Below are 23,092 nucleotides of genomic sequence, written 5' to 3'. Positions count from 1 at the left end.
AAAAGAAATTCTTGTTAGATTCCCAGTCATCTGATGAACAGCTGTTTTCTATCACTTCAACACCACATACCCTGGAACTCTTCAGTTCTGTAAGTTGCAATCCTGTTAGTTCAATGAGTGATATCTCATTGTGAAAGCTTTGTACATATTACATGAAATTATTTCATTTAAGAACATTTATTCCCACTAAGCATGAGAAATATACTTACTGGAGGTGCTATAAATTTATACAGGGAAGATCCCCTCAGTGCTAGAAACTTTGGTGTGTACATTCGATCCTGAAGGGAGTCTTGTTCCCGTTCTTCCGTCCAGCCCATGTAGACTATCTGACAGAAAAATCAATAGTGTTGACAAACTCCTCAGACACTTTCTTCAAATGAATTGCAAATATTTCATGCAAGTAAGCTGATGTCTGTCAATTTTACATAGCTACAAACCTTGAACCACTGACACAATATGGTGTATTGGCAGTTCACTTACAATCACTTACTTGTATAAAGGATGCGTGTTATGACAATCCAAAAACATCAGAACAAATATTTATTGTACAGCAACAACAAAAAAGCTAAACCACATCCTCAGGGGAAGTTAAAGGTCTATTATCTCATTAAAAGCTCCCTGAAGTAATTCTACATATTTGCTGACAGATCATGTCAGAGAAATTTAATGCAAGTGAAGTGTAAGGAACCACTAGGCAGGAATACAAAATCAAGTAACTGTTGTTACATTGCAATGTAGATACAGTCTCCACATACAAATTCACAATTATGATCTTCCAAATTTTATTTCCAAATAATGACAAACTTCCCCCCCCCCCCCCCCCCGAAAAGCCCTATGTGGGAGTTTTGTACCTCCTTGCTTAGGAATAGCAAATTAACAGACTGTTTTCAGACACTATTTTGAACAGAATTCACCTATGGCTACGAAGTAACCAGGATGCTGTCAACTCTCACCACTACTTGCAGATCTTCTGACATAGATGTATGAACTAGAACTTACTCAAACCCATTTTAGGATCTAATTCCCTACCTATCCATCTATTAAGTTGGAGTAATTTAATACCAAATCCTTAAAGAGTAACAGAGTATGAGTCACCACTATGCCAGCTTCTGGAGAACATCTGAACAGGGAGTAGACACATCATGCAACTTTTTATTTATAACCATGCCATTAGTAATAAAATGTAATTTCCAGTGTGCACTGGTAGACTACTGCTATGGGAAATAGATCAACCCTTATTTCATACAGTGCTGCTAATGGAATAGATCTATTTTTATATCTCTTTGTGAAACTGATTTCTACATTAACTAGGCATGGAGCATTCTCTGTCAGTAATGAACATGTAAGGAAAACAGTTTAGGAAAAATAACTACAATCTTATTAATAGTCAACGAGTTAGTAAGTTTACCAATGGCATAAATGTACCTAAAATGAATGTACTGCATGTTTTATCCTTTGAGATTTTGTATGTCACATACTTTTAAAAAAGCAATTTACACAAGTTTATTTCATTACTGTTGGGAAGAGGATTTTCATCTACAGTTCTTCATGTAATATACATTAAAATAAATGGGGGGTGTGTGTGTGTGTCATTGGTTTTTTTTTTTTTTCTGTTCTTTTTTTCTGTTGGATTGTACTGTAACACACTGGAAATGAATGTCTTTCAAATCCACGTGTATGAAATCTACACTACTACTCTCCATCACAGTTTATTAGATATTTTATAGGCTATAAACAGAGACACGAGAAGGTCCATTCCTCTAACACTTACAATGAAGCCTCAACATTTAATTCTTTTGCCAATAGCAAACACTAATACTGTAATATATTCTCGGGTCCAATGAGTAACATGTGTTTAGGTATCTGCTGGTTTGGTGATTAAACAAGTTTACAAATCTCAAAAAGAAGACAGAGCTATAGCAGAACACTCAAGAATCAAGCAGAGTGCTCAACACTATATTGTCATGCAATAACTAAAAAGCCACATTTTCTGAAATGTCGTTCATTCCTGAATGAAGAAATAGTCAGAAAAAAACCACAACTGACAGGTACAGTAAGAGAAGTTTTAAATTATTTCAATTCAATAATTATTCAGATTTTCCTCATTTCTGCTGTTAAGTATGTTATCCAATGCAGAATAAGTATGGATCCCCATCCCTCTGACTTGGCAGGAATCTGTACAGCTCAGTGACTGAGAGGGGCTACACAGAAGAGTAAAATTAGCATGAAAAATTGTACTACTATGTGCAGAAGTTTGGCACATTTTCCTCTCGGTAACTGAAGGAGAATGAATGATCTCTAATTTCTAGAAATTGAGACATCTATGCTTTTAAATTAATTAAGCTGAATTGATTTGGTTCTATCTTGATTTGTTTCATTAAAATCAGACACATAGTAAGATATCATCTTGCCTGATATCACTGTAGCACTGTATGTAATCTGTTTTCAGTTAGTGTTTTTCTTTTTCACATTCCTCATTTCTACTTCTACTATTCATCAGAATAACAAGATATAGTCACTCATGCTGTGCAGATGTATTGATATTTCACATTTGATTGCCTTAATACTAAAGCAGCCAAGAAATTTAAGGCAATTGCTCCTTCACATATTTCTCCCTTGCCTCTGTAGATCATGAGGAGAAATTAGATTGATTTTTCAGACAATCTGCTGTACCAAAGTTTTATTAAGAAAATGGCATTTCTCCTTCATACTAAATACCGACAAATATACAGAAGAACTGATAAGCAAAGGCTGTATGATTATAATTAGGAACACTTACAAAGTTGTGTGAGTGCATGTGCATATTCACATGTATGCATTAAAATAGCACGGGCTAGATTCTGGAAAACAGGGTAAAACTGAACAAATACTTGATAACTATTTTACCTATGTGTTCCTAAAGTGGTGTCAGTTAATCTAAACACACTGAACATGTGAAGTTAGATAAAATATTGTAATTTTTGCATAATGAAGCCAAGATACTGTTGAAAAATTTTCACTTATGAGAAAAAGTCACATTCTTGAGATATTTACATTACTGGTAAACATTTTGACTTCTAAAAAAGCTTTGACTATGAACAACTTCAAGAAAATTATTTATTTGGAAAGGGATCTTAACTTTCCAAATTAATAGTTTATGTGTATATAAGTATTGAAATAATGGATGAATATAAAATTTGACTTGTGAGTTTTGGAACATATCTTAATGCTGTACATGTGGACTTGGCCCAAAATATGGAATTTCATTAGATTCTATCCGAAAATAAATGTTTACAACCACAGACACATGATGAATGCAAATAAATGTGAATCACAAGTAGACAGTGCATAGCATGCCCCTTTATAAATTTAAAAACAAGGTTAGTTTTTTAATCTTAGAAAAGTTTTTTGGGTCCCTATAAACTGCTGGCCATTATCAACAAACGTGGCGGTGGTGGGGAAAACAGATTTTATTTGTGATAACATTCCACTTAAAAGATAATTTTTTGCAGTCCTGGTTTCTAACTTACCTGAAGCAGCTTATTCTTCAAAATCAAATGGTGACACAAATTAGTTAACTTAGTGGCTGCTGGTTCAGTAACAAAGATTCAATAAGTTATTATGGTTTATGAATTAAATCTTATACAGTTTAAAAAAATCTGTATCTAAATGATAAATGAAACAGGACACTTTCTTCAGTCAAAAATCCATAATCTCCTCATTTAGTATGTACTAACATCACACAGACATCCTAATCAAGCAAAATAAATTGCCATAAATTGCCATATTTCATATCAGTCCAACATATTGCTAAAAAGACTTAAATAGCCTTGACTTTCAGAGACACTTGTCAAGAGCTTCTACACAAATTTTAGGAAGAACAATAAGATAAAAATACAAAAAAATTTCCCCAAAATGAAATATAAAATGTGTGTGACATTAAATGAGTGAGGCTATTCAAAGATCAGAACAGATGCACTGACAGCTTTTTATCTTGAAAGTCTCATATTCATACTCATACTATGTGAAATAGTGCTGTAGGGCAACAGGATAATCATGGAGTCAGAAGACAAATGAACATGTCAGATAACACAGGGGAAAAATGATGAGGAATGAGGAACTCAGATAATGCTCTCTACCCTGGTTTTAATATTGTTTTCTCTGTAAGATAGTCTCAAAATTCATTATAGTCAATTGTTAGCAGAAAAACAATAAAACCACACTCAAATGGAACAAAAAGTGTGATCATAATGCAATCATTGGCAGAAACAGTCCTGTATTTAAAAGGCTTAGGATTTTTATGCCGAGTAAGATTTTTTTTCCAAGTAAACAGAAGAGCTAATCTTATGCAATTTTGAATGAATGCTAGAAAAATTTTTCTCTACTGTATATATAGTCAAAATGTCTCCTATCCTATTTTTCAGCTTTGTGAAAAGCCTGGCAATCTTTCCATAAATATATATATATTTTTAATTCCTATGATTTATTTTCTGTCTTCTTCACAAAGTCCACTAAAACAAAGCACTCTGCATATGAAAAATAATCTCAAAGAAACAGAAGACAAATGGCAATGAAAGGTTATTTTACAGATGTTTCAGATTAGATTTAAAATAATTTAAAGCCTATTTGCTTCATTATGTTTTGTGACAAATAAAGACCAGTAATGCTCAGTATTTTCTAGAAAATTATGCCATGAAATTATTATTAGCAAAGGAACAACTTTGGCAATGTCCCATTTGATTTTTATTTCTGAACTTCAAAACTTAGAAATTAACTATTTTTGGTCTGAATTGTGGATAGGCATGGTCCTGGGCAACCTGCTCTAGGTGATCTTGCTTGAACAGGGGGTTTGGGCAAGATGACCTCCAGAGATTCCTTACGACCTCAACCATTCTGTGATTCTGTGAAATAAGAAAAATTATGAATGTATAAAACCAGAAAATGATTGCTTTCAAAATAGTTTCCACCTTCAGTTCTCCTCTGTTATATCTCCTCCTGTTGATCCTATGTGCTTTAGAGCTACCACCAGCAAAGATCATGTTCATATTTTTGAACCACCTACTTACTAATAGATTATTAATCTCTAAGCATTTTACTTCTTATTGGAGATTATAAAATTATTATAGGAAATTATAACATTACACATTTACTGTGTCTCATATAGCTTAATTTCCTTCTGGGTAAGAGCTCATGTTGTCATCTTGCTACTATACCAAGGCTGAGTATTAGGTTTTCCATTTGGTTTTGCCCTGTTCTGTTTTTTAAATGATCACAGAAGCATTAAGGAAATATTTAGGGGTCTTAAAATAAACAGTACCAGAGAAAGCAGAAAATACTTCTTAATTATGGAAGATGATTTTTGTCTTACACTCCAGATAACTGACAACTAGTATCAAAGACTGAAGACAGAGTATATTTGCTTTCTTAGCATACACCATCATAATCAGAGTGAAGACAGTTGTTTAGGGTAACAAAACTTGCCTGGATCTCTGCAGACATCTGCCTAACATTAACAGCACTGTTTGAAAAACCTGCATTACAGTTTACATTACATCCAACAAGATCCCATAAGAAATCTTGGCACCTGCCCAATGAGATCTACCAGATCTTGCTAGAAATCAGGACTATATTGTCTGCTTCGTGCCTTCACTCCTTTCACAGATTTGAAAAGTGATGGCTACATGTGGATACAGGACAGCTTTCTGAACAGGTAAAGATCTGTACTTTGCTTTTCCAGGTTTCTCACAATCTTCTTGTTATAATCTGCTAATCCAAAGCAACATTTTGTCTCACCAATTCTGTTTTTCATCCAATGTTACATGTTAATAGCTACAGTTTATTTCAAAGCACTCATTTTACTTATTTAAGACTTCTAAGCATCTGTTCATTGAGATAAATTCTTCTAAAGACAAAGTAAATTTGAACATTAATTGGGCACCTCTGTGACTTTGTCAAAATGTCAACATTAAAAGTTGGGGGTTTTTTTTCCTTCCTTAAATTATTCAAGTCAATGAACAATTACATGTATTTAAAATTCATTACAATTTGAATTTGTTCATTTTAATAGAGGTGATTAGCATTTAGAAAGTACAGCATTCCTGTGTTAAGACTTTTTCCAAGAAAGGCCTTATGCAGCTGTTTTTACAAAGATAGATTTGGATGCAAACTGCAGTATTAGATACCAATCTATATTAATTTGGTGTGTGTGTGTGTGAAATTACTAGAAGGAATCAGTACAAAAATAGCTCATGCAAGTCCTGTCTTGCAGAATACTGTATGGGTAATTAAAAAAAAAAAAACAAAAAACACGTCAACTAGAGCAGCTAACCAGCATATGGTAAATGCCCTGAACTGCACAAGGGATGTGTACATTTTACATGGGATTGAGTTAAGCATTTCCCTGGCTAATAGGTATGGAAGCTAGATGATGAAAAAATGTGTCATGTGTTATTGAGAGTGATCTGCCTTGCTCACTTGAATGAGCCTCCTTTCTTCTGTAGAGACTTCTCTTGTTTACCTGCCACATAACTCACTTTCAGAGTAATTTAGCACATCCCTGAGCAGGTTCATTTCGCTGCTAAGGTTTATCACTGAGAAGACTCAGTCCCGCTAGCATCCCAGGCATTTTACAGCTGACCTGAGAAGCTTCAGACCTTCTCTGACACTCTCAACAGAGCACCTTTCAGCAAACTCTTTGATAATGAGCAGGTGTCACACACATCCTGACTAAAAAAATTATTATATATCACACTGTCATCATTCCCCCTCCTTTTGCTGTTGTGTAACTGCAACCAGTAGGATTCTGGTTTTTTAACTGCAAAAAAAATCTTTGATACATGGTCATATTTGAATTCCTGCCTGTCCATTTCTCACCTACTGAATTTATGAGCAGGCACAAGGAAGGCTGTAAATCTTAATCCAGGATAAAATTTCTGGGATTTTTGAGGGTTTAAACAGATAACAGCGCAATACAGAAAGCTCAACACTCAAGTGGCGAGAAAGTAAATATCATCTGTTCTAAAGCCTAGTAGCTTGACTGTGTTTAGGACTTATCTTGTGATTAATGACTTTTTTCCCCTCTTCTAAATGTACACAGTATAAATGTAATATATTTTTGAGGCTCTAAAATATAAATGGGTCTAACAAAAAAATATTTCAGATAATCAAGTTGGAGGGCATGGCCTCTCTTTTCTGATGACCAATGTGTCACATTCATCTTTGTCACCTCAGGTTAGACTACTGAAACATGCTGAATGAAGAAAATTATCAGAATATTACAAGTCACTAGACAGTGTCTTTCAGACTTCTGTTGGTGTCACCAAGCAAAGAACTGACATATTTATCTTTCTCAGGTACCAGTGTGCGTGAATCACTTACATAAACTTTTATTATTCTTAACTCGCCCCGGAAGTACTTTTCAATTAGATTTCAATGACTGGGTCCAGATATCATTTTGATTTCCATTTTCTGTTTCTCTGCAAAAGGACTAGTAAGCAGAACGTGGACAGCACTAGTGCCATTTAGGCTATCTGGCTGTATCTGTCAGATCATTCTACTCATGTAGCTGCTCCGCTCACATCCTGAAAGCCTGCTAAATTTCTGCTTACTGAGTGCCACCCAAAGGAGAAGGTAATGATAAAAGTGGAAGAACCCCAAATGACTGAGTATACAGAAAATACAGGTGATGGATAATAAGTTAGACTCGTTTGAAATTAATTTCAGTAATACATGTCTTGAGTTTGAATAACACTAAAATCACATCTCTCTAGAATTAGATGTTTACACTTCAAAGTGCTCACAAAGCCAGAATAAAACTGCAAATACTCACTGTATACATAAAGCTGTCTTTTAAGTCTCTGATGTTGCTGCTTGCACAGCAAAATAAACATATCTGACAGAAAACCCTTTTTTGGTAACAATGACTTCACAAGATCTGACTTAGAAATATTTTTATACCTTTGTGAGACTGAAGTTTGAACTATTCACTGAATTAGTAGTGCAGATACATATGTTAGTATACAAAGCCTGTTTAGACTTAAAATATTATGTTTAAATACTTTATCCTCTGATGAAACCAACATCAAAATTCTATGGAATAATGCTATTCATGGCTACTGGGTGACAACTATTAGGGAACCAAATTTTCACTTTCCATTCTTAGTCATTTAAGTGGCAATACTTACAAACTGATGAAAATAGCTATTAACGTTTGGAAAACCTCTTTTGCTATTTATACTGAGAAACAATTATTTCCTGTCCTATCTGATTATCAAAAGAAAAAGACTTCTGCAAGCTTAAAGTGTTCTTAAGGCTTTCTCAGGGCTCTCAGAGAACACAGTTACTGCTTATATACTTCCAGAATAATAAATATAAATAAAAGCTCCAAAAAATTTTGAATAAATTTAGACTAGGATTACACTGCTTTTTAGCAATTCATTTGGTTTTTTTAAGTAGCCAGTGCATGTAACTGAAAGAAGAAAAAGTCATCAAGAGGTGAAATTTTATTTTCAACAGTACAAACAATCAGTTTTCTGCATAAATCCACTGTTTTTCAGCTTTCATAATCCATGTTCAGTTAATTAATTGTTTTGAATGAATAGAGTGTGACTGAAGAAGAAGGAGTAGTAACATGGGTTTTATTTCCTTCCTTACCAGCACCATGATTTTGCTGTGAGAAAGAAAGTCTAGGAAAGGTTAACTGGTGGTTAGGTAATTTTTTTTTTTATTATGAAAAAAATTGATAAAGGTTCAAGGAAAGTTGCTAATTTCTAAGAACTCACAGCATCAAGGGAAGGACTATACTATTACAATGAGCTAAACCATGATTTGAACCCAAGTTTCACATTCACAGAAATGCACATAATGAAGCAATTATTAGAGACAATTCAAAAATAGTAATGTATATAATCCCTCAAAGATGAATGACTACTGCAGCCAGAAGCATGATGGCAAGTGATACAGGACACTGTTGGGTATGGTGTAGTCAGCATTTCTTTACAACCATCAATGGGGGCAGATGTCTCTTTTAAGCTGTGGTGGTGCAGTCCCCGGGGCCACTCTCAGATCTCAGGATAAGCCATGCATGCTTTGGGAAAAACTCCCATTGCGCTGTTATCTTGATTACAAGTGCAGTGACTTTTGGGTATCAGGCACTCTTTGGCCACCCTTGGGCCACCTGCTGCCTGAATGGTACATCAGGACCTCCCTGATATTTCAGGATAAGATATGCATGCTTTGAAAAACTCCCGTTGTGCTGTTATCTTGGTTGCAAGTGCAGAGAGGTATTGGTGCCAGGCACCCCCTGGGCGATCTACTGCTGGAATTGTACATCAGAATGACTCTAGCAGGAATTGTGGCCAGAATGTAAAATAATGACCAAAGCCAGTCATCTCAAGACCCTATAAATAGCGATCCAAGGTGAGACCTTTTGAGCTCTCTGGGGCTGCAGCGGGCTGTGTGACCCAGTAACTCCCCCTCAGCTGGGACACCCCTCAGGGTAGATCTCGCGAGGATTGAAAGGTTGGCCATCGACAATTTCATGAAAGGTTGGCCATCGACGATTTCGCGAGGACTTAAAGGCCTGATTTCGCGAGGTTTACTGACCATCTGTTGATGAATGCTGGCACATAAAAGTGAGCAATTCATGAAACTCATGAGAGGGAAATTTTAATCGTAGGTTAACCTCTGTGTGGGGGGTTTGTATTTGTGCATGTGCATTTGCAGTTTGGTTCGGAGCTATCTTGCCCATCTCTGTGTGGTTTGGTTCAGAACTGTCTTGTCTGTCTGTGTGGGTCAGAACTGTTTTATCAGTCTGTGCCTGTGCATGATTTGATTTAACCTTCATCTGTGTGTGCAACCCTGCTGTAAGTTTCAGTTGAACCTTGCCATTTTTGAATCTTTAACTAAGTTGCAAATTTGATTGTAACAAATTCTATTGAATCACTCCATTAAATTGGCTTGTAATTAAGTACTATTAAAGTTACACAACCTAATCTTGTGATCTATCTCAAAAATATTAATAAATCCTAAATTGCTGCTGAACCAAAGGCATGTAACAAGATCTCATTTGCGACATAAGCAAAATTAGTTATTGAATTTTCTTATTAAACTTTCTGGAGATCAGTATCTCCAGCAACTGCCAATCAGTGCATAGCAGCAAAGTTTACTAAGAGAAGGGAAATAAAGAAGAAGTTTTATTTACTGGTAGATTAGTCAGAAATAACTGAAGGCCACAGAGCTCTTCTACAGAACATGAAAATCTACAGATGAGAAGTTTTCATGCATCTGCACAGTGTCTTAGTGGATCAACATTAGTTAAGTTAAAAAAAAGCCTCTAAAATGTCATCAGAAACATATTTGGTATAGAAACACCTAACTAACTTGGAACTTTCCTTTTTGTTTCAAATAATTCTGCATGCCAATCTAATGGCCTGTATGCCATTAGGAAATCAAGCATGTATTTATGCTTATTTCATACTTCCGAGCCATATATCATCTATCAGAGTATTCTGACCATGGATTTTTCAATTTTTTATTTTTTATTTTTCTTTTAAAAGGATTTTCAGTGGATTTTGAATGGCTTATAAAGACTACTTCTGAAAAAAATTACAGTTGAATGGATAAAACTTGCAGTATTTTAACAAACTGGTCCCAAACAGGCTTCATCTTTCATTACAGCTAAATAGAGATAACATTATGGGTCACTGCTTTTCTCTTTCACCTGCCTTCAGAGTTTGAATTTTCAATCAGAACAGCCTGAAAAATAAACTATTTTTATAAAAACAAATAAATATTCTGCAATTGAAATCCAGAGTATGTGCCTTCCTAGCTCTACAGAGAGAGATTTATTCAATATGTCTATCTTGTGGCATTACGGCAAAGAAATCATGTATCAAAGCACTTCTGATGTCTTTTAGTACTTCAGAAATACTGAATTGAATTATTTCTCTTGGTGAGAGATGTTATGAAATCTCCTTTCTTAAAGATATTCAGAACTTGACTGGGGAATGTCCTGAGCAACTTGATTTATGTTGGCCATTCTCTGAGCAGGACTTTGACCAGGTGACCTACGACAACTCATCCAACCTGAATAATTCTGTGATTCTGTGAGTCTTTGATCTCAAAGCAGTCACATCTGTCTTGGAGTCCGTTTTAAAATAGTCCCAACTTACTATTCTTAGCAAACCAGCTTCAGCATTGTTTTTATTACTGTGCCACATTATTCTTTAGTGGCACACACAGTACTCAATACCAAATGTAGTAGTTCACATTTCATAATCCAGTTGTAGCTGTCCAGGATTTTCTAAATTCACCCATTTTTTATCTACCCTAATTTTGAGTGAGGCAGTATATCAAACTTCTCACTGCAGACTTTCATCCTTAAAATACACTCTGGAAAGGAACTTTTAGTACAGACTGCTTGCAGGTAAGGCACCCTTGAGACTGAAGACAGTAGGACTCTTCTATTGCTCATAAGCTCAGTAAGTCAGATGAGAAGAAAACAGGTGCTAAATATCTTGAAATTACTTGAAATTCAATTGACTTTCTAAACAGAATGGAAAAGGTGGCATGTAAAGGACTAAAGTAATGATGCATAACTTGCATTCTTACATAATCTTAAAGTAAGTGAAAATCTTCCTAAATTAACTACTAAGAAAGAAGGAGAAGTAGGACTACTCTAGAACCACTTTAAGTATCAATTTTTAAACAGTGGTAGCCAAATACAACTGGGTTGAGGAAGGGAACCAGAACACAGTCCCATTCTGAAAGATAGCAAAGTAGAGGAAAACTACTACTAAAATACCTCTTCCAGGAGCTAAGAAAAACCTTAGGAGCATTATTAGATCAAGAACATGATATTCAGCATATTCTACATAATATTGTTTTCATGCTTCTCTTCATAACTTATTTTTTAACAAGCTGATTTTTTTGCTTTGTTAGAGTAAAGACTGTTTTAATTTGCTTGGTGTTTAGATTGAACCTAAGCTATCCTGAAGGAATTATTGCTGGTCATACGCCAATAGCCTTTGGCAGGGAGTTTGCAGTAGAGTTCATAATATTTATTGAACTCATGTTGCATTTAATTATTTTTTGACAGGGAGGTGATGCCTGTCAATAGTTGACTTGTATCTGACATCTCAGTATTTCCATGGTTTTTGTAGTTTCATTGGAAAAGCTCAGGCTTTAAGGAGTGCTGAGTAACAACTATTTTGCAATATCAGAGCTTTCTCCCACTCTGACATTTTTTAATTTTTTTTAAATGCAAAGTGTCCCACCATCATTAATAACAGAGGGATACAACCCATAAAGGACGTAACTGCCCCAAAATTAAGACTGGGTCCTCAGTGAAGCTCGAACTTCAGTGTTAGACACTGAGGCTCTGTATCGACAGAGAGCTCCACAGAGGGACAGGCAGGTTACTTCATAAAAAAATCCACTGTGGGTGCCACCTGTGTGGCCGAAGGAGAGATCCGGATGCAATAGTTCAAGGCCCTATGAAGAGTGGACAATGACCTACAGGAACTTTATTAAACAATTGATGGATGTAAACCGATAATTAATACTTAGCCAGAAGTCTTTCCTCTCACAAAGAGAATCTTTTCTTCAAGGTCTTTTTGCATAGTCTTAGAGGTCTGGATTCTATTCGCATAGTCTCCCACTGTGGGGTTGGTTTTGAATGGCAGCCTACTTCAGCAGGAGGGTGTCGTGGTTTAACCCCAGCCAGCAACTAAGCACCACGCAGCCGCTCACTCACTTCTACCCCCACCCAGTGGGATGGGGGAGAAAATTGGGAAAAGAAGTATAACTTGTGGGTTGAGATGAGAACGGTTTAATAGAACAGAAAAGAAGAAACTAATAATGATAACACTAATAAAATGACAACAGCAATAATAAAAGGATTGGAATGTACAAATGATGCGCAGGGCAATTGCTCACCACCCACTGACAAACACCCAGCCAGACCCCGAGCGGCGATTCCCCGCCCCCACTCCCCAGTTCCTAAACTAGATGGGACGTCCCATGGTATGGAATACACCGTTGGCCACTTTGGGTCAGCTGCCCTGGCTGTGTCCTGTGCCAACTTCTTGTGCCCCTCCAGCTTTCTCACTGGCTGGGCAGGAGAAGCTGAAAAATCCTTGACTTTAGTCTAAACACTACTGAGCAACAACTGAAAACACCCGTGTTATCAACATTCTTCGCATACTGAACTCAAAACATAGCACTGTACCAGCTACTGGGAAGACAGTTAACTCTATCCCAGCTGAAACCAGGACAGAGGGGAAGGAGAAGCTGCCATATTATCTCACCTCCAGGCTCATGAGAGCAATAGGTTGGAGTGATGAGTGACTATTGCTTTGTATAGCGTTTGTGTGGCAAGGTTTTGGTAGTGGGGGGCTACAGGGGTGGCTTCTGTGAGGAGCTGCTAGAAGCTTCCCCTGTGTCCAACAGAGCCAATGATAGCCGGCTCCAAGATGGACCCATCACTGCCAAAGCCAAGCCCATCAGCGACAGTGGTGGTGCCTCTGGGATAACAGATTTAAGAAGGGAAAAAAAAGTTGCTGCAACACAGAAACTGCAGCCAGAGAGAGGAGTGAGAACATGTAAGAGAACCAACCCTGCAGACCCCAAGGTCAGTGCAGAAGGAGGGGGAGGAGATGCTCCAGGCGCCGGAGCAGAGATTCCCCTGCAGCCCGTGGGGAAGACCCTGGTGAGGCAGGCTGTCCCCCTGCAGCCCAGGGAGGTCCACGGTGGAGCAGATCTCCACCTGCAGCCCAGGGAGGACCCCACGCCAGAGCAGGTGGGTGCCCGAAGGAGGCTGTGACCCCATGGGAAGCCCACAATGGAGCAGGCTCCTGGCAGGACCTGTGGACCCGTGGAGAGAAGCCCAGTCTGGAGCAGGTTTTCTGGCAGGACTTGTGACCCCACGGGGGACCCACGCTGGAGCAGTCTGTGCCTGAAGGACTGCACCCATGGGAAGGACCCACCCCACACTGGAGAAGTTTGTGGAGGACTGTCTCCCGTGGGAGGGACCCCACGGTGGAGCAGGGGAAGAGTGTGAGGAGTCCTCCCCCTGAGGAGGAAGGAGCGACAGAGACAACATGTGATGAACTGAACCCAACCCCCATTCCCTGTCCCTCTGTGCCACTGTGGGGGAGGAGGTAGAGAAAACTGGGAGTGAAGCTGTGCCTGGAAAGAAGGGAGGTGTGGGAGGAAGGTGTTTTAAGATTTGGTTTTATTTCTCATTATTCTATTCTGATTTGATTGGTAATAAATTAAGTTAATTTTCCCCAAGTTGAGTCTGTTTTGCCCGTGATGGTAATTGGTGAGTGATCTCTCCTGTCCTTATCTCGACCCACGAGCCTTTTGTTATATTTTCTCTCCCCTGTCCAGCTGAGGAGGGGGAGTGACAGAACAGCTTTGGTGGGCACCTCGCACCCAGCCAGGGTCAACTCACCACATGCTTATATTAAGCAAGTACTATCAACAGCAGGCTGTTAAACAAATAATGGGAAGCAACATGACTTCTTGTTGTATATTTAAAAAAAGCAGCTACAAACTGCAGACTCTTATATCTTGATCCTGCTGGACTTTGGGGGTTCTCTGAGCATGCAAGTTGGATTGAGTGGCTCTGGACACTCAGCACTTACACACCACCAGAGCCATCCAGTAGAGACCTGTTTTAGAAAAAGAAGCCAGATGTCTGTCTGGACCTTGGTCAGATGTTCCTGGCCACAGCATTGCCTATCTACTGCTTCAGGCCCTTTTGCGTGTCCAGATCAGCACCATTTTCCAGAATCCTTCTTAAATAAAGCTAGACTTTTTTGGTTTTAAACCCAGCATCACTGAGAGATATTCCAACAAGGAAAATGTTTATTATTAAGTAAATAAATAAATAATTTTTTCAGTTGTTAGCTCCTGAGAATATTTCATCTATTTGCTGCTGCTAAATTTCTATTTGCTGTGTCATAAAATAGGATGGATTTAGTAAGTTTTCTTTCCCAAAATAGTAATATTGAAAACAAAAGTTCTCTAATGTGTTAAATGTATAACAGATATTGCTCACTAAACAGTGTCTCCTTACCAAAAAATATAACTGTTTAAAAGGACAAAAATGTGTCCTCATACTGTGAATTTCTAGGGGATGTTTCTGCATTTGCAATTAACTACATTTTTTAACATTTTCCATCAATTTTATTGTCAGTTTTCCTTCAGACATTTTCAGTGATTAATACTTCTTGGGTTTTTTTTTCCTTCTTCATTTGTAGGTAACCCATAAATTGTCAATTACTTTGTACTGTTTTACACATCAACTGTTTTCTGAAATTCAGGTAGCAATTTTATCACTGGTACCAGGGACTATTATTGTGATTAAAGGGAAAAGATCAATGACCATCTACGCTCCATAGAATTCTGTTTAGCCACTGTTCTTTGAAGTTCAAGAAACTAAATTATTTTCCTGTCACAGGGTATAATATGAAGCACTGATCATCTGCATAGAGGTAAAATAAGTGAATGAGAATAAATGAAATGCTTATTCACCTCTCCTCTTGAAGTAAACTGTAATTAAAAATACTTTATCTAAGCCTTTTGAGTCCCATGTGCTTCTTCAACAGAAGATCTACACTTAAAGTATATGCTTCATTGATTCCAATTAATTTATTTAGATTATACAATTCCCCAAGGAATAATGTGTATAGGCTTACTGAACACCTTCATTCTAATCTACTAAAATTAATGTTATTCTTGGGAACTTTTACACTCACTTCATGCAATAAAATAGTCATTACAATAAAGTATTGCAATGTTTTTATTTCTAGCCTCAGCTTCCAATGAAATTTCCAAAATGGCCAGAGAGAACAAATTCATATCTGGTAAGCTGTGGATATTAACAATTCCTGATTTAAGGAGAGGTTGGGGGGGGGGAAGTAGTTTTCCCCATACTTAATCTTTCTAAGTATAACTGTAAAAAAAAGATGACCTATATCTTTTGTGAATATGGTCACTCAATTTCTCTCCTTTTCTTATTTCCTCTCTTCGTTACCACTTTTTAGGAACTTGTCAGAGAGTAGAGAGGTACAGCACATATGCATCATTCAAGGTATCTATTTCTAACAATGATGCTGAAATTTGCTTCCTGTCCTCCTGCTTTGTTGGCCTGTTTGGATAGTAGCTAAAAATCCTGCCCAACAATAAAATATATGAAAAAGATGCAAGCATTTATTCTATTAGAATAAAAAATGGCCCTTTCTTGGTTTAACATTTGCTACTTATGTTTCCAGTCTCAGACATCATAAATATCCAACTCCCCCCCAAAATCTGTCTTTCAAATTGCAGGTATCTCTTTCACTGTCCAATTTATGTTACATATCCCATTTCTCGGCTAAGTGGCAAAATATCAGATCCAAATATGTTTAGAGACTTAAAGCAGGATTTAATTATGTCATGTATATAAATAGAACACTGTGATAAAATGATGCAACAAAAGCAATCCCTTCGATTGCTATTTTAATTCAGTGGTTTCTCACTGTCTGATCTCATCATAGATACTGAATTATGTTTCTGTGGAGAACTGCAAGTATTTATGACAAATCAGGAAGCAATAATTCCTCTGCCTTAATCTCCTGGGGGGGGTCTGATTCAGAAGAACCTTGGATGCATACAGGCAGGGTCAGGTTTATTAAAAAACATTAAGATCATATTGTTCCAAAAGTAGCAGCTGAAGGGAAAGCCCCTATTATGGCAACCTAGCAACAACAGCACTTGCAAAGTCAGTCCGTCAAACCTGTATATTTCATCTTCTAACTCAACCATCAAGCTGACAGCTGAGGTATACAGTTCCTGTTGAAGCTATGACACTATGCAGAAAGACACACAAGACCTGTGGGATCAGAAAGAGCCTGATTTCACATCTGGGAGGAGTGTAAAGCAGGGTGAAAGATCTGGTAAGAACACCTTAGTCTGGAAAGCAGCAGATCAAGCTATCCACTTACCAGTTGAATACTTTTAAGCCATGACTGTTACCCAAAAATAGGCATAAACACGTTCGTTCAAAAAGTATGTGTATCTATCTATCTATCTATCTACCTATTTCTTTAGAGCAGGAACTTCCATTAATTTCTTAGAAAGAATCTTTGTGGAAGCATTCAGAGCTTTGAACCTGACATGAATGAAGCTTTGACTCAGACCCCTATGCCACAAAGAAAGAAGGGCTATCAGACTTGTCCCTTTGAGCTGCCCGAGGTAGCGCTACGCCCCAGCTGGTTTGGATCTTATCCCAAGGGTTCTCCATTCTTCAGGAACCAAATGGGTAACAGCTAGGCATCGCATCACTTCCCTGCAGACTCCCAAGTCCTCTCTGTAATCTACCCTTGAAATGTCACTAAAATACACACAGTATCTAGTAACTCTTCTTCCAGAACCAGAAAATGAGTAACATTTGTTTATCTGTTTATCAATTTAGGATTCAACTTAATAACATCCTAGTTGTGGGACATGTCTGTTTATTTCACTCAATTTTAAATGTCCACAATAGAGCAAGGTATTTAGACTCCCCTAATTCATCTGCCCTATTTGAGCCTTTAGTGGAGAATACAGTACATTCATCCCTGTGTTGACTAAAACCTGAACACAGATCTAACACAGATGTGGTCACTAAATTTGGTCAGGCAAAACTTACCCTTACTGAAAGAAATTTTCAGGGAACTAATATTGCAGAGGAAAAAATAGCTAACTAACATTTGTTATACAAATGAGTTAGTATTAAAAAAAAAAAGAGAAGATAAATGAGAAAAATACGTAAATGAGGATGAAATCTATACTTGAGGCAAAATTGAATTTGCTGGACATGCAAAAATAATTTGGTGCACAGCTTGAGACTTATAGTTTGAGATTTAAATAAGAACTTGATCTAATCACCCTTTTCTATCATCTAAATTTCCAGCGGGTATCCAAATTACTTCCATCCTCTCATGAGCTATAGGGTATGGAGCCCTAGGATATAAGCATTGCTATCCTATAACTGCATCAAGTGACTCACAACATGAATGTTATCTAGCTCATCAGGCAATCCACTATCTTCAGGAAGCAGTCTGACCTTCCTTTTAAAAATCAACATGGTTTCCTCAGCCTAAAATCTCTAACGATCTATGGTGTGTATTGCCCTTCCAAAACTTTTTCACGTCCTGAAGTTCAAAAGCTACTCTGGACTACAATGTAAAGGGAAGAATAATATTTTATTGGCCATAGGAAACATAGTTTTTATAATAGAGAGAGCCTCAGAAGCATCTAAAACAATTAAAGAAACTGCTCAGTGAAAACTACCTCATGTCAACCAAACACGCATATTTATATCGATAGATAGATAGTTATATTCCTTTTATTTTACAGAAAGCTTAATAAAGTATTAATAAGCAACATAAGCCTTTCAAGGGTTTACGTTATGGAGTAATAATCCATGCCAAGTGCCATAGATGGCTGACAATACAATGTGGGGAATTAGCACAGCGTAATTTACACCCTATCGTGCACTTCTGCTTAATTTAACAGCAAGAACTCAGCTCCCCCTGTGTGTTTCTATAAACATTTAACAATAGAAGCTTCATTCTAGAGATTTTCCTTCAAAATAAATGTGATCAAATCCTTACTGTGAAAACAGATGGTGATAGAGCAGATGTACCATAGGACCTGAAAGTTCAGTAACTGTCAGTCAAGAGCTGCAGAATGGCTACTCTGAGGAACTACAATAAAGGCATGTTGAAAAATTAATTCAACAGTCATGCAAACTCAGGAAGAAAAAAAAGAATAATAAAAAAAGAAAACAATATACACCTAAGGAGAGGGAAAAAAAAATTGTCCTTAATGTACTTCTAGAGTAATGACTCGATTTATTTTGAGGACATTTCACCTTTCAGTAGAACACTCTGTTTAATCATTCCACTTTAAAAATATTAATACAATAGTAATGTCATCTTGGAGGTAATTTTTCTGCAATTAAAAAAAAATGGCATGTGCTGTGTTTCATACAGATGTTTATCATTAGAACAGATGTTGTCCTATCAGTCCACCTGAGCAATGCAATTCACCTTTTTAAGTGAAATGAAGGCCAGACTAGAGATTTAGATCTAAACCTTGAATTCCACTGTGTACCTAAACCAGATGCAACAAATTCATCCTCCTGGCATGGCAATAAGTAAATGCCAAATTCCAGTAAAACCCAAATAGCAAATGAGGGTTATAATGTGTACTAAAATCTCCAGTAGCTAGAGGCAATACATTTGGTTTCCCACCCTGAAAAGGATCAGAAGATTTTGTAAGAAAGACTGTCTAATGCTGATTTCCCTAGATGCTTTCAAGACAATTTTCAGCTGAGATCAGCACATTCACAAACTCATGGTGGCTAATGTAAAGATTGGGAATTGAAAAGGAACGGGCAGTGCTTGTCCTCAATACACCACCACAGTTTATTGAGGTAGGGTGTATTTTCCTGTTGTTTGGAAAAGGTTAGCAGGGAAGTCAATGCCACCTTTCAGAACTCACCTGCCTAATGATGGCTCTGGCAGGAGCTGACATTTGCTGTAATCAGTGTAACAGCTGAAGAGCAGTGATGTGTTCCAAGAAAAGGAAACATGCTTGTGTTTCCTCTCCCATCTTGGCTGATCAAATAGGGGAGTCTTTGGCTGAAACCCTGAAATACTTTATTCTTCGTGCCTCTCTGCTATAAGGTCTTTATTGTTTTTCCCCTGGAGTTATGGAAATTTTGTCTATGACATAGTATTATTTTTAGTGTATATTTAAAATATGCATTATGTTTTCAGTACCAAATTATTTAATTATTTTCACAACTACTTACTGATATTCTCTTAGATGGTACTATACGTAGCCCATGCATACAGTACCAATATAGAAAACACAACCAATTTTCTGATTTTTTACCACCTTTAAGTGTTCTTTTCATCATTGTCAGCTGAGAAAGGGGGAACTTTATTTCCCTTTTCTCCCACAATCTTCTTCAACAATATTTTGTCTGTGTGGTCCTCTTCCAGCATTTTTTGCATCATATTTCCACCACTATTAAACACATTAACATCAGTCTCAGGACTTCTTATTGCTTCATCCTGTCCATACAGTTATCACTTTCTTATCAATACCCATCATCTTTGAACTTTTGATTTCCAATAAATGTATCTTATCTTTCTAATAATTTTCCAGACAAACCTACTTTCACAATTACTGCCCTAAAGGAAAGCTGTTACATTATGTGCAGTTAACAAGTCTTTTCTAATCACTTTTTCTCTTCTCTTTTTAACTTACTGCAACAGTGAGACATTTGGATAACACTGTCAGTGTTACAGTAGCTTCCACACCTATGTAAGTTCATTTGTTTCCTTATTGTAATGCTAAGGTATCTGTCTGTGCTGATATTTTCTTCTCCAAATCAAGAATATATTCATAAAAGAATTCTAACTGCATTGGTTCCTTGACTCTAGTTTGACAATGCCTTCCCCCCTTTACGTTTAATAACTAATTAAAATCCACATATATATACAGATACATATATACATACTAATTTTATTTAAATAAATATACATATACAAAAATTCAAACTGAAAAGAATCTTCAATTATGCTGCTAGTGCTCATAAAAAAACTCATCGGTATTCGTTAAGTGAAATTGAGTATGAGGTTTGGAGCTTTTTTAAGCATAATAGGATGGAGACAGAAGTCAAAAGATTAACTTGCAATGTTGCCACTGTTGATGGAAAATTCTATGGGAAATCTTGCTTAGATAGACAAAGGCATAAAATCAAAACCTTCACGTGCATTTTGATATTAGTAATAGCTAAGTGTAAGAAAGATATTAATCTTCTTAGTAACTGGATATTTAGCAAAAGGAGGACATTTGAGACAAAAGGTTAAATACTGAAACGTATTGGTATTTATCAGGAATCTTTTAGATACACAGGGAAGAAATGTAAAATATACTGTAGAAATTTTGTCACTGAGGGAGAACTGAAAAGCCACATGATCATACAAACCTTTTCCACCTGCATTGATTAAAGATAGTACTCTAAAAATTCTTAGTCAATAGATGTTTTTCAATAAACTGACTTGGAAAACATTTCATTATAAGTGCTTAGAAACTGTCAGAGTTTGTCTTATTACTGCTTTTTATTGAATAAGATGCATAGGGCACATAATAAGACATAGAGGCATTTCCATCCTAAACAGATAACCTGCCTGTAGTTTGGACTAATCATTTCAGGCAAAATATATTGTAAGAAAAAATCTTGAAGTAAAATCCCAATCAGATTGGTTTCAGAGTTCAAGTTCATGATGTGATTGCAGAAAGAAGTTAAAACTAGCTATTCAACCTCTTAGACAAAAATGTATTTTATTAAAATAAATGTTAAAATGACAAAAGTATTCAAGATGATAATTTAATATTCAGATAAGTACTGATGTGTTAATGTAACAAGTAAAAAGGCTTGTTCCTTCCCTGCATATCATGTTAATGTCTGCTGCATATCAGAAGACAGAAATTAACCTTACATCTGTGTAGTCTTTTCTGACTCTTCTCAGAAATACCTTATTTAACTTAAATTAGGTGATATCTCCTAGCTCCTTCTACAATAAAAAACCCCAACACTCTTTACATAAGGTAAACCCAAAAGGGAGTCTTGTTTTGAAATTAGTGTTCCCTAAAATTTCAAATCATTCACAGATCAATAAACCTTTTTGTTTTCCAGTATTTGATGGGCAGTGAGACCTTATCAGTCTCACTGCCCATCAAATTGGCCTCTCTCTTTTCAGTTTGATCTTTTTGCTGACTTTCTTGAAATGATCCATGGTAATTCCTTTGGAATACAGTGACTGATGCTGATGAGAGAAAAACACATTAATTGCAGGCTGCCCTAACAGATAACATGACCAACAAGCTATTCAAGCCAAGAAAGTTATTTTTGCTTTCCACTTGAAATCTTATGAAAAGGAAAATGCCTTACTGACCACACATGCCAAAACAGCAGAGATCACTGAATTAATGTTAGCCTGGTGAGACATAATAATTGTTGTTCATATTTTTATTGTCTTTTTTCACAGTAATAAAAGCAATGGGATAAATTCAGAGTAAATCATAAGAGTGAGAATGGAGCTAGTTAAGTATTAGTTGTCTACTAGGCATTTCGTCCTTCCTTCTTTTGAGACAGAAGTATTTCTTTGCCACTGCCAGCAACCGGTGTTATAGAAACTGTTCTGAAAATGCCCAAATGCAAGTGCCATCTTCAATTGCTGAATGTGACAAACCACTTCCTTTCTGTGACTTCAGGAGGCAAGAGTGAGATAAAAGTATCTAAAAATCTGAGTTCTTGTAGTGCAGATGAAGAATTGAGAATCAAGGGCAAATAAAAAAGTTCCTAATTGCTTATTATGTTTTATTTATTCTGACTTCATTTATACATACTCATACAGTTGCTATTGTTATTATTACTACTATTATCATCATCATTCATTCATTTATTATGATTTGTGGACCTTCTCATGAAGATAGCAGCAAACAAAATAGTAATACACCCTCCTTTGTGAGTTACACTAAGCACAATTCCATATTAATAATTCCATATGAATAAAGTTGGACCAGAGACAGGGAACTGAGAAATATGTTGACTGGTTGAAGATGTGGTGTAAGGGAGGTGAAAGCACTATTATTCCTCAAATCTGTCCTCTTGAAGGCAAGTTTACAGCTCAGTCCTATAGATACTTCTCTTCTATGAGGAAGTAAGTTGTTCCTTCTGATGAATCAGATTTCTCTGTTTCCCCTTATTACAAGTTTCTTAAAAAGAAATCCCCATTATGTAATAGTTGTGATATACAATATATGCACTGGTTTAACTTACTAGATGTGTACTCTGTGATAAGTAGCCCACCACAAAATTGTCACAGTTTCAACTGTTGTTGTGCTATATCATAGAACAATTAATGGCATTACTGTGGTATGGGAGCAGACTATCTTCCAAATTAATCTTTGATCACTTTACAGTGTACTGAGCTTTACCCTAAATATTTTTACTCATGCTTTGTTTACACAGTTTTCTGAAATATATGCTGACCCTTTTGAG

General features: G+C 36.6%; 1 protein-coding gene across 1 annotated transcript in view; it reads right to left on the bottom strand.

The window, feature by feature from the left end:
- Nucleotides 1-23,092, bottom strand: part of SNTG1 (syntrophin gamma 1) — a 349,189-nt gene that overhangs the window by 49,359 nt on the left and 276,738 nt on the right. The window contains exon 13 of the mRNA XM_075023274.1: nucleotides 210-326. Coding sequence (XP_074879375.1) covers nucleotides 210-326 — 117 coding nt within the window. The remainder of the gene's footprint in view (nucleotides 1-209; nucleotides 327-23,092) is intronic.

Source organism: Buteo buteo, chromosome 3, assembly GCF_964188355.1.
Source record: "Buteo buteo chromosome 3, bButBut1.hap1.1, whole genome shotgun sequence".
NCBI classification, from domain to species: domain Eukaryota; kingdom Metazoa; phylum Chordata; class Aves; order Accipitriformes; family Accipitridae; genus Buteo; species Buteo buteo.
This window is presented reverse-complemented; position numbering and strand designations above follow the sequence as displayed.